We start from the raw sequence: 12,919 nt of genomic DNA, 5'->3' as shown, positions 1-12,919 counted from the left end.
GGCTGCAGTGGATTACTTTAAAGTGGTGTCTGAAATACGATGGTGCAAAGTTATAGACTGATCCGATAAACCATCGCATTACTGTTCAAATAGTTGTATCAAGTCTGCCCAAATGTGTCTAATTGGTTTATTGATACATTTTCAAGTACAAAACTGTGCACTCTCCTCAAAGAATAGCATGGTATTCTTTCACTGTTACTGTAAATTGACAGTGCAGTTAGATTAACAGGAATTTCAGCTTTCTGGCCATATCAGATATGTCTATGTCCTGGGAAATCTTCCTGTTACTTAAAACGTCATGCTAATCACATTAGCTCAACCGTCCCATTGTGGGACACCGATCCCATAGAGGTTTTAAAGTGGTGACTGAAATGGCCCATATTCCCTATATAGTGCACAAATATGAGTATTTTCTTAGCGCACTATACAGAGAATATGATGCCATTTCAGAAACATACTCATATGGGTAGATAAGAAATACTAGGGGAAAAGTATCTCTTCTTGCAGAATGTGAAAAACTTAAAAGGCAGGCAGAGAGAGAGAAAAATAGAGTTGGCCCTTTTAGTGACTCCAGGAGAATCAGGGCAGTGTATGTATCAAATGTCTTAGAGAATGAGTACTGATCTAGGATCAGGTCCTGCCTGTGTGATCTTATTTATTGCGATCTAAAAGGCCAAACTGATCCTAAGTCAGCACTCCTGCTTTGAGACGCTTGATACATGGCCCCAGAAGGAGAGGGTACAGCAGTAGTAAAACCAAGTCAAATGATCTTGAAACATGTTGATAACATTCATACATTATTATGTGAGATGTGTCAATCTGTAACTGTCCTGTTGCAATGTCTGCACTTAACAGAAAACACCTTGAACACCTGTACAGATAACCATCTCTTACATGTAATAAAATAGACCTGCATTAGATGGTGTAGGTAGACCGGTGACAATCACAGCTTCATGACAGATATAGTATAGACATGTAGTTGAATTGAAAGGCGCTCTTGCATTTAAACATACAGGGCTGGTTTCCCAGACACAGAATAAGTCCTGGTCTCAAAACCTATTTTAATGGTGATTCTCTATTGAAAGTGTTTGTTAGTCCAGGACTACGATTCATCTGTGTCCAGGAAAACCATCCAGAAGAGATATTATGACCAAACCAGTTTGGCTGTGGCTTCACCTGGGTGGCGTCCCAAATGCTCTATGGGCCCTGGTCGAAAGTAGTCTACTATAAAGGTCCCATTGGGTCCTGGTCAAAAGTAGTGCACTATAAAGTGAATAGGGTGCCATTTTAGGATGCAAATCTCTTTCTTCTATCCATCCCTCTTTTCTCTCCCTCTGTCACATTCCACTCATTGTATCGCTGGTTAAATGAAACGTGAGCAAAGCTACTGTATGAATCATTACATGGGCTAGACAGTAATGTATAATGCTTTATAGCGTCATTTATAATGCATTATAATACACTAATAATGTTTTGTTACCAACTGACCCTTGAGTTTCCAGGGACAGACACAAACAGGGATCCTGGGTCACGTTCATTAGGCACTTAACGGAAAAGGTTTTGCAATGAAAAACGTTAATGAGCGTGTCTTATTGGACAAGTCGGACAAGTGGGCAGCAGGTAGCCTAGTGGTTAGAGCCAGTAACCGAAAGGTTGCTGGAACGAATCCCGAGCTGATAAGGTCAAATCTGTCATTCTGTCCCTGAACGAGGCAGTTCCTCGGTAGGCTTTCATTGTAAAATAAGAATTTGTTCTTAACTGACTTGCCTAGTTAAATATATATATATATAATTTTAAGTCCAGATAGTTTCACCCTCATTTCAGTACTTTCCCCCCTATTCATACCTAAGGAACACGACCCTCATGGATCTATGCTGTAACAGATCCACTACATTAACATTACAAACAGTGTTCTCCGCCTTATATTTTAGTCATGTAGACCCAACACAGGGGTGACCTGAAACGTAAATGCAGGTACAGTAGATGTATTTTCAACATTGATCTATAGGTGGTGCTACTAACAGGCTCCTACAACGCTCGGCTGAAATGGCACTCTTATCAGGTTTTGTTCAGTACAAAAAAATGTGTTCCAATTTTCACGGCTTCAAACCCTAAATACATCTACTTTAGAGCTTCTCAACTGGCCTAATAATTCTAATAGAGGAAGTGCATGTTGAACAGATGTGGAGGTCTTCATTGACCAGAGAGAGGGAGGACCCTTACCAAAAAAGATTGCCATTAGAGTGCAGTATAACTGCAGTTTGCTGCAAAGACTGTGTCCAAAATTACTGCCGTCATTTGGCAGTGTAACTGCAGTTTGCTGCAAAACTGTGTCCAATAACTGAGGTTCAACTGTATAACTGCCAGTATAACTGAGGTTCAACTGGTATAACAGTTCAACTGCAGTATAACTGAGGTTCAACTGCAGTATAACTGAGGTTCAACTGCAGTATAACTGAGGTTCAACTGCAGTATAACTGAGGTTCAACTGCATATAACTGAGGTTCAACTGCAGTATAACTGAGGTTCAACTGCAGTATAACTGAGGTTCAACTGCAGTATAACTGAGGTTCAACTGCAGTATAACTGAGGTTTAACTGAGGTTAACTGCAGTATAACTGAGGTTCAACTGCAATAACTGAGGTTCAACTGCAGTATAACTGAGGTTTAACTGCAGTATAACTGAGGTTCAACTGCAGTATAACTGAGGTTTAACTGCAGTATAACTGAGGTTCAACTGCAGTATAACTGAGGTTCAACTGCAGTATAACTGAGGTTCAACTGCAGTATAACTGAGGTTCAACTGCAGTATAACTGAGGTTCAACTGCAGTACACTGCAGTTATTCTGTAATTACTGCATCCAAAATACCACAGTTGACTGACTGGTTACTGCACTTTTACGGCAGTTTCAAAACGGCAACCTTTTTTTTGTAAGGAGAGGAGTAACCAATGTTACAAAGAACTGTGAAACAGACACATAACAGTGTTACCAAGTTGTAAGCAGAGCCATATATATTATAACATACATAGATTTCAACAGGGCTCTGGCTCTAATGATCTGTTATGTAAGGGATAATCAACCAGAGGCTATGGGTTCTATGGAAAATAATGAACGATGTGGAAGGTGTGTTCCAGCTGACTTTCCACTTTTCCAGTATGCATAGAGCCCCAAGTTGATTATCCCTTTTATACCAGGGTTATAATTGAACACATTTGCTGCTAGAAATGTGTTAATTGGCCAGTAGAAATGTGTTTAACATCCACTGAAGGTAGCTAGCAAGTTTACTAGACAGCGACAGTGGTTGCCTTGGTAACCGAACAAACTGACTCGCTAGTTTAGCGAACTAAACCATCCGTCTAGTTCGCCATTATGAAAATCGAATTCAAACATGCCAATAATGTTTTCAATTGAACTTTTGCTTTCAAAAGCAACTCAAACATATAACATGTAAGAACGACCTTTCTATCGTGCAAATATACCGTGAGTTATACGGAAATAATGCACGCTCTAGAATGCCCTTCAAGCCAATCAGAAACACATATTCAATGCTATGGTATAACATCATAATGATACATTTTTTTATCCCTGAACTAAAACATCAGCAAGACCGTCCACCTTCCTGTGGCTTTGTCAAGGGAGCACAGTAGGTTTCGCAGTACCCCCACCCCTATTCCTCTGTCATTTGTAAAGGGGGGTTGTCTTCATCTTTGAACCCCCACAGAGAGCAGCTTCCTGTGGGGCGGTCATCAGCCGTTATTCAATGGCTCCAGGGAAGCACTGTAACACTGTTCTAGAAGATCCAACCAGCCGATGAGCAAGCAGATGGAGGACCAAAGCAGCCAATGAGAGAGCAGCAATGAGACCAAGTCTTGTCATTTTTTCATTTTTTTGTCTCTTTTTCCTTTTCACCAAATGACTTGACGCTACTGAACGTCAATGGTGATTTGAGCAAATACGTTATTAATAATTGTCATAAGTGTAGATGTTATATATCTCTAATACATCTATATTATCAGTCACATACTGCTTGGTTGTGGTCCTCTCAGGACTCTGTCATCGTTCCTACAGCTATCTCTCTGTCTCTCTCTGGAGTAATAATACAAAGTAAGAGAAGGAACCATTAAGGTGTTTGTCTGCATCCGAAATGGCACCCTGTTCCCTATGTTTTCCACTATTGTTGACCAGGGCACATAGGGAATAGGCTGTCATTTGGAATGTAGATGTTGAGTCACTACGATACAAGGCATTGGCTCATACAGGGTCATCAGGTCCTTGAGATCCCAGGTCTGAACACCTGGTAGTCATACTAGGAGAGGAGGTATACTCCTTCCTGTCATGGAGAAGACCCCTTCAATCCTTCTTTCACTGCCTCTCTCCATCTTCACTGCTCCCTGTGAGACAAGAGAAGAGGATTCGTTAGCGCAGATGTGACGTTTTCCCTTTTCACACTGTCATGTCGACCTAAGCTGTTCTGAGCTGGTAACATAGAGTCCTGTTCACAACACTGAGCCCAGGCTAGCTGTACTGACCTGGTAACATAGAGTCCTGTTCAAAACACTGAGCCCAGGCTAGCTGTACTGACCTGGTAACATAGAGTCCTGTTCACAACACTGAGCCCAGGCTAGCTGTACTGACAGGACACTAGTGACTGACATAGAGTCCTGTTCACAACACTAGTGACTACTACACTACTAGTACCAGGGAGTGTTCAGCAGCCACTAGTGACTACTAGTCCTGTTCTACTACTAGTACCAGTACCGGGAGTGTTCAACAGGACACTAGTGACTACTACACTACTACAGTACCAGGGACACTAGTGAGTGTTCAACAGGACACTAGTGACTACTACACTACTACAGTACCAGGGGAGTGTTCAACAGGACACTAGTGACTACTACAGTACCAGGGACTAGTACCAGGAGTGTTCAGGACACTAGTGACTACTACAGTACCAGGGAGTGTTCAACAGGACACTAGTGACTACTACAGTACCAGGGGAGTGTTCAACAGGACACTAGTGACTACTACAGTACCAGGGGAGTGTTCAACCACTAGTGACTACTACAGTACCAGGGAGTGTTCAACAGGACACTAGGGACTACTACAGTACCAGGGGAGTGTTCAACAGGACACTAGGGACTACTACAGTACTACAGTACCAGGGGAGTGTTCAACAGGACACTAGTGACTACTACAGTACCAGGGGAGTGTTCAACAGGACACTAGTGACTACTACCAGGGGAGTGTTCAACAGGACACTACTACAGTACCAGGGGAGTGTTCAACAGGACACTAGTGACTACTACAGTACTACAGTACCAGGGAGTGTTCAACAGGACACTAGTGACTACTACACTACTACAGTACCAGGGGAGTGTTCAACAGGACACTAGTGACTACTACAGTACCAGAGGAGTGTTCAACAGGACACTAGTGACTACTACACTACTACAGTACCAGGGGAGTGTTCAACAGGACACTAGTGACTACTACAGTACCAGGTACCAGGGTGTTCAACAGGACACTAGTGACTACTACAGTACTACAGTACCAGGGAGTGTTCAACAGGACACTAGTGACTACTACACTACTACAGTACCAGGGGAGTGTTCAACAGGACACTAGTGACTACTACAGTACCAGTACCAGGAGTGTTCAACAGGACACTAGTGACTACTACAGTACCAGGGGAGTGTTCAACAGGACACTAGTGACTACTAGTGACCAGGGGGTGTTCACAGGACACTAGTGACTACTACACTACTACAGTACCAGGGGAGTGTTCAACAGGACACTAGTGACTACTACAGTACACTAGTGACTACACTAGTGACTACTAGTACCAGAGGAGTGTTCAACAGGACACTAGTGACTACTACAGTACTGTAGTACCAGGGAGTGTTCAACAGGACACTAGTGACTACTACACTACTACAGTACCAGGAGTGTTCAACAGCACACTAGGGACTACTACAGTACCAGGGAGTGTTCAACAGGACACTAGTGACTACTACACTACTACAGTACCAGGGGAGTGTTCAACAGGACACTAGTGACTACTACAGTACCAGGGAGTGTTCAACAGGACACTAGTGACTACTACAGTACCAGGGGAGTGTTCAACAGGACACTAGTGACTACTACAGTACTACAGTACCAGGGGGAGTGTTCAACAGGACACTAGGGACTACTACAGTACTACAGTACCAGGGAGTGTTCAACAGGACACTAGTGACTACTACAGTATTCCAGTACCAGGGGTTCAACAGGACACTAGTGTTCAACAGGACACTAGTGACTACTACAGTACTGTTCAACAGTACCAGGGAGTGTTCAACAGGACACTAGTGACTACTACACTACTACAGTACCAGGGAGTGTTCAACAGGACACTAGTGACTACTACAGTACAGTACCAGGGGAGTGTTCAACAGGACACTAGTGACTACTACAGACTGTTCACTACACTAGTGACTACTACAGTACCAGGGGAGTGTTCAACAGGACACTAGTGACTACTACAGTACTATAGTACCAGGGTAGTGTTCAACAGGACACTAGTGACTACTACAGTACTGTAGTACCAGGGAGTGTTCAACAGGACACTAGTGACTACTACAGTACCAGGGAGTGTTCAACAGGACACTAGTGACTACTACAGTACCAGGGGAGTGTTCAACAGGACACTAGTGACTACTATAGTACCAGGGAGTGTTCAACAGGACACTAGTGACTACTACAGTACCAGGGGAGTGTTCAACAGGACACTAGGGACTACTACACAGTACCAGAGGAGTGTTCAACAGGACACTAGTGACTACTACACTACTACAGTACCAGGGAGTGTTCAACAGGACACTAGTGACTACTACAGTACTACAGTACCAGGGGAGTGTTCAACAGGACACTAGTGACTACTACAGTACCAGGGGAGTGTTCAACAGGACACTAGTGACTACTACAGTACCAGGGGAGTGTTCAACAGCACACTAGGGACTACTACAGTGCCCAGTACCACTAGTGACTACTACAGTACCAGGGGAGTGTTCAACAGGACACTAGTGACTACTACAGTACTGTAGTACCAGGGGAGTGTTCAACAGGACACTACTACTACAGTACCAGGGGAGTGTTCAACAGGACACTAGTGACTACTACAGTACCAGGGGAGTGTTCAACAGGACACTAGTGACTACTACAGTACCAGAGGAGTGTTCAACAGGACACTAGTGACTACTACAGTACCAGGGAGTGTTCAACAGGACACTAGTGACTACTACAGTACCAGGGGAGTGTTCAACAGGACACTAGTGACTACTACAGTACCAGGGGAGTGTTCAACAGGACACTACTACAGTACCAGGGAGTGTTCAACAGGACACTAGTGACTACTACAGTACCAGGGGTGTTCAACAGGACACTAGTGACTACTACAGTACCAGCACAGGACACTAGTGACTACTACAGTACCAGGGGGTGTTCAACAGGACACTAGTGACTACTACAGTACCAGGGACTACTACAGTACCAGGGGTGTTCAACAGGACACTAGTGACTACTACAGTACCAGGGGAGTGTTCAACAGGACACTAGGGACTACTACAGTACCAGGGGAGTGTTCAACAGGACACTAGTGACTACTACAGTACTGTAGTACCAGGGGAGTGTTCAACAGGACACTAGTGACTACTACAGTACCAGGGAGTGTTCAACAGGACACTAGGGACTACTACAGTACCAGGGGAGTGTTCAACAGGACACTAGTGACTACTACAGTACCAGTACCAGGGAGTGTTCAACAGGACACTAGTGACTACTACAGTACCAGGGGTGTTCAACAGGACACTAGTGACTACTACAGTACCAGGGGAGTGTTCAACAGGACACTAGTGACTACTACAGTACCAGTACCAGGGAGTGTTCAACAGGACACTAGTGACTACTACAGTACCAGGGGTACTACAGTACCAGGGGAGTGTTCAACAGGACACTAGTGACTACTACAGTACCAGGGGAGTGTTCAACAGGACACTAGTGACTACTACAGTACAGGGGAGTGTTCAACAGGACACTAGTGACTACTACAGTACCAGGGGAGTGTTCAACAGGACACTAGTGACTACTACAGTACTGTAGTACCAGGGGTGGACACTGTTCTAACAGGGGGGTGTTCACTAGTGACTACTACAGTACCAGGGGGAGTGTTCAACAGGACACTAGTGACTACTACAGTACGGGGAGTGTTCAACAGGACACTAGTGACTACTACAGTACCAGGGGAGTGTTCAACAGGACACTAGTGACTACTACAGTACCAGGGGAGTGTTCAACAGGACACTAGTGACTACTACAGTACTGTTCACAGTACCAGGGGAGTGTTCAACAGGACACTAGTGACTACTACAGTACCAGGGGTGTTCAGGACACTAGTGACTACTACAGTACCAGGGGAGTGTTCAACAGGACACTAGTGACTACTACAGTACCAGGGGAGTGTTCAACAGGACACTAGTGACTACTACAGTACTACAGTACCAGGGGTGTGTTCAACAGGACACTACCAGGGAGTGTTCAACAGGACACTAGGACTACTACTGTAGTAGGTGTTCACCAGGACACTAGTGACTACTACAGTACCAGGGAGTGTTCAACAGGACACTAGTGACTACTACACTACTGTAGTACCAGGGGAGTGTTCAACAGGACACTAGTGACTACTACAGTACTACAGTACCAGGGAGTGTTCAACAGGACACTAGTGACTACTACAGTACTATAGTACCAGGGAGTGTTCAACAGGACACTAGTGACTACTACAGTACCAGGGGAGTGTTCAACAGGACACTAGTGACTACTACAGTACCAGGGAGTGTTCAACAGGACACTAGTGACTACTACACTACTACAGTACCAGGGGAGTGTTCAACAGGACACTAGGACTACTACACTACTGTTCAACAGGACACTAGTGACTACTACAGTACCAGGGAGTGTTCAACAGGACACTAGTGACTACTACAGTACCAGGGAGTGTTCAGGACACTACCAGGGGAGTGTTCAACAGGACACTAGTGACTACTACACTACTACAGTACCAGGGAGTGTTCAACAGGACACTAGTGACTACTACACTACTACAGTACCAGGGGAGTGTTCAACAGGACACTAGGGACTACTACAGTACAGGACACTGTACCAGGGGAGTGTTCAACAGGACACTAGTGACTACTACAGTACTACAGTACCAGGGGTGTGTTCAACAGGACACTAGTGACTACTACAGTACCAGGGAGTGTTCAACAGGATGCACACTAGGACTACTACAGTACCAGGGGAGTGTTCAACAGGACACTAGTGACTACTACAGTACTACAGTACCAGGGGAGTGTTCAACAGGACACTAGTGACTACTACAGTACCAGGGTACCAGAGTGTTCAACAGGACACTAGTGACTACTACAGTACTACAGTACCAGGGAGTGTTCAACAGGACACTACTACTACACTACTACAGTACCAGGGGGAGTGTTCAACAGGACACTAGTGACTACTACAGTACCAGGAGTGTTCAACCAGGTACCAGGAGTGTTCAACAGGACACTAGTGACTACTACAGTACTACAGTACCAGGGGAGTGTTCAACAGGACACTAGGGACTACTACAGTACCAGGGAGTGTTCAACAGGACACTAGTGACTACTACACACCAGGAGTGTTCACAGGACACTACTACTACAGTACCAGGAGTGTTCAACAGGACACTAGGGACTACTACAGTACCAGGGGAGTGTTCAGTTACTACAGTACCAGGGAGTACACAGGACACTACTACTACAGTACCAGGGGAGTGTTCAACAGGACACTAGTGACTACTACAGTGACTACTACCAGGGGTGTGTTCAACAGTACTACTAGACCAGGGGAGTGTTCAACAGGACACTAGTGACTACTACCAGGGGAGTGTTCAACAGGACACTAGTGACTACTAGTACCAGGGAGTGTTCAACAGGACACTAGTGACTACTACAGTACCAGGGAGTGTTCAACAGGACACTAGTGACTACTACAGTACCAGGGAGTGTTCAACAGGACACTAGTGACTACTACAGTACCAGGGAGTGTTCAACAGGACACTAGTGACTACTCTACTGTACCAGGGGAGTGTTCAACAGGACACTGGTGACTACTACAGTACCAGGGAGGCAGGACACTAGCTGACTACTACAGTACCAGGGGAGTGTTCAACAGGACACTAGTGACTACTACAGTACCAGGGAGTGTTCAACAGGACACTAGTGACTACTACACTACCAGTACCAGGAGTGTTCAACAGGACACTAGTGACTACTACAGTACCAGGGGAGTGTTCAACAGGACACTAGTGACTACTACAGTACTGTAGTACCAGGGGTGTGTTCAACAGGACTGACCTCCAGAGTTCATGTCTGGATTGGGGACGTGTGTGATGGAGAAGCGGGAGCGGGACACGCTGAAACGGGAGAACTGTGATGCTGCTGTTACTGCTACCGGCTTGCCCTCGGGAGGCTTGCCCTCGGGAGGCTTGTCCTCGGGAGGCTTGGCAGCAGGGACCGGGATGGGATCGGAGACCGGTGGCTCAGCTGTAGACGGGCTGGACAACGGGCTGGTCATCAATGGGATGTCATCCTCCCACTCAAACCCACCACCTGAATATATATATATATATATATATATATATATATATATATATATATATATATATATATATATATATATACACACATACACACACACACACACACACACACACACACAGAGGAGAGGGGTTTAGAACTGATACAGTATACCTGACTGTAGCTTGTGGATTCCCTCAGAGATCCATTCTTAACCCTCTTGTTCTTGTATCCCTCAGAGATCCATTCTTAACCCTCTTGTTCTTGTATCCCTCAGAGATCCATTCTTAACCCTCTTGTTCTTGTATCCCTCAGAGATCCATTCTTAACCCTCTTGTTCTTGTATCCCTCAGAGATCCATTCTTAACCCTCTTGTTCTTGTATCCCTCAGAGATCCATTCTTAACCCTCTTGTTCTTGTATCCCTCAGCGATCCATTCTTAACACTTAACTGTTCTTGTAACTGAAAGTATTTTTCACTCTTACCTTCTTCTGACATGTTGCCATCAGAGTCCTCTGAGGCGTGTGGTGCCCTGCCTGGGGGGTGGAGGTGGTGGCCCATGGTGGGGTGGTGGTGGTGGTGGCCCATGGTGGGGTGGGGCTGGAGGTCCGGCTGGGGGTTCTCCCCGCCTGAGGCCTGGCCGCTGGACTCTGCTCCTGGGGGAAACGTGAAGTCAGCCAGCTCTCCTGTGGGGCTCTCCTGGAGGTGAAAGAGAAATCAGTCAGAAAGTCTCAAATACATCTACCAGTACAGAAAACAATAATTCAACTGGCCCAACTTTAAACACCACTTTTATGTTGTGTGACTGCTTATAAATAATTTGTGATGCATCTATGCAGTGGTTATAAAGACTATGAATTATCTATAATGCGTGGTGCCTTTTTAAAAATCCAGAATGAAATATTGCCATTGATTGACCATAGTGATGTCACTATGCTTGCAGAGTGACTGACCTGGTCGAACAGGAAGACGGTGACGTCATCAAAGAAGGACACGGCTTTCTTCTTCCTGTCCAGCTCGTCACAGAAGGACTGTGTAAGGAGCTTAGGCATCTTGAGGAGGCTGCGGAGGTTTCTGGACCCACTACTATCGCTCACCACCACCGGCACCCCCATCACCTAGTCAAGTCAAGTGAGTCAGTCACAACACACTTCACATCAGTGTGTCTTAATCCTGGTCCTGGGAACCCAAAGTGGAGCACATTGTAGTTTTTAAACCTAGCATTAACACACCTGATTCCACTATTCATGATGAGTTGATTAGTTGAATTAACTGTGTTAGTACTTGGCCAGAAACACATAATGTTCCTCAGGTTTGGGAAACACTGCTTTACATGATTAAAGCTCCAATCTACAGCGGCGAAACAGCCACCTCCATTTCACAGGAGGCTGCTGAGGGGAGGCTCATAGTAATGTCTGAAACGGAGCAAATGGAATGGAATCATGTGTTTGATGTATTTGATACTAATCCACTTATTCCGCAGCAGCCATTACCACGAGCCTGTCCTCCCAAATGAAGGTGACACCAGACTCCTGTGGTCGGGTTGTGATACTACAACAAAAATACATGACTTCAAACAATAAACCGTGTTTTTTTCCTCTCTGACATCATTGCACATCATTGCATGCCAGATAGAACAGCAGAGTATTTACTACCATTCTGTTTTAACACCACACTGGATGCTCATTTCCTCTGAGCTAAAATGATAAGAAATGCGCCTGGGGTGACCAGTGGCGCTGCTGCTCCTATTGCGGATCTCAGGTTTAAAATAGAATAACATCATGTAGGAAAATGGGGAACGTGAATATAACCAATATATAACCAACCTCCCCTCACTGTCCTCCTCGCTCAGCTCCTCCTGCAGGTTGTAGCTCCGCAGCTCCTCCTCTGACTCACTGTCGTCTGACTCCTCCCCTCGGTTAGAGGAGCTCGCCTCTCCACCTCCCGACACAGCTCCTGGAGTGAGGGGGAGCAGGAGAGGAGCGATGGAGATGAGGTGAGTAGGCCAACAGGACCGTTCTGGTGTCTGCTGTAGCCAGCCTTCTCCTCCTCCTCTTCGTTCTCCTCCTCTAACTCCTCATACTCCTCCTCTTCCCCTCCTCTCTCTCCATTCTCTCCATCCTCGTCGACCTGATTAAACTCTGGCATGTCCTCCTCAGTTGATCCCTGCTCTCCCTCCTCGTCCTCCTCCTTCTCTTTCATCACCTCCTCTCTGTAGTCTATGGTAGAGTCGGAGCCCAGGGACTGGATGGGGGAGTAGTCATC

At 45.5% G+C, this 12,919-nt stretch overlaps 1 protein-coding gene across 1 annotated transcript; it reads right to left on the bottom strand.

The window, feature by feature from the left end:
* Positions 1-2,990: 2,990 nt before the first annotated feature.
* Positions 2,991-11,928, bottom strand: LOC112237998 (serine/threonine-protein kinase LMTK1). The gene is made up of 4 exons (XM_042314012.1): positions 11,608-11,928; positions 11,140-11,353; positions 10,433-10,687; positions 2,991-4,393 (listed from the first exon to the last, which is right to left on the bottom strand). Exons 1-4 carry the CDS (start codon positions 11,767-11,769, stop codon positions 4,365-4,367), a joined length of 660 nt encoding a protein of 219 aa, XP_042169946.1. The 5' UTR covers positions 11,770-11,928; the 3' UTR covers positions 2,991-4,364.
* Positions 11,929-12,919: the final 991 nt, after the last annotated feature.

Source organism: Oncorhynchus tshawytscha, unplaced genomic scaffold (genome assembly GCF_018296145.1).
Source record: "Oncorhynchus tshawytscha isolate Ot180627B unplaced genomic scaffold, Otsh_v2.0 Un_contig_17767_pilon_pilon, whole genome shotgun sequence".
Lineage (NCBI taxonomy): Eukaryota > Metazoa > Chordata > Actinopteri > Salmoniformes > Salmonidae > Oncorhynchus > Oncorhynchus tshawytscha.
Note: the sequence above shows the minus strand (reverse complement) of the source record. Positions and strands in the feature narration are given on the sequence as shown.

Coding starts and splice junctions, on each gene's coding strand:
- LOC112237998 (XM_042314012.1), bottom strand. CDS start 11,769: ATGGGGGTGCCGGTGGTGGTGAGCGATAGTAGTGGGTCCAGAAACCTC. Junction 11,354..11,607: donor CCGTCTTCCTGTTCGACCAG/GTCAGTCACTCT, acceptor TTTCACCTCCAG/GAGAGCCCCACAGGAGAGCT. Junction 10,688..11,139: donor TGGCAACATGTCAGAAGAAG/GTAAGAGTGAAA, acceptor ATATATATTCAG/GTGGTGGGTTTGAGTGGGAG.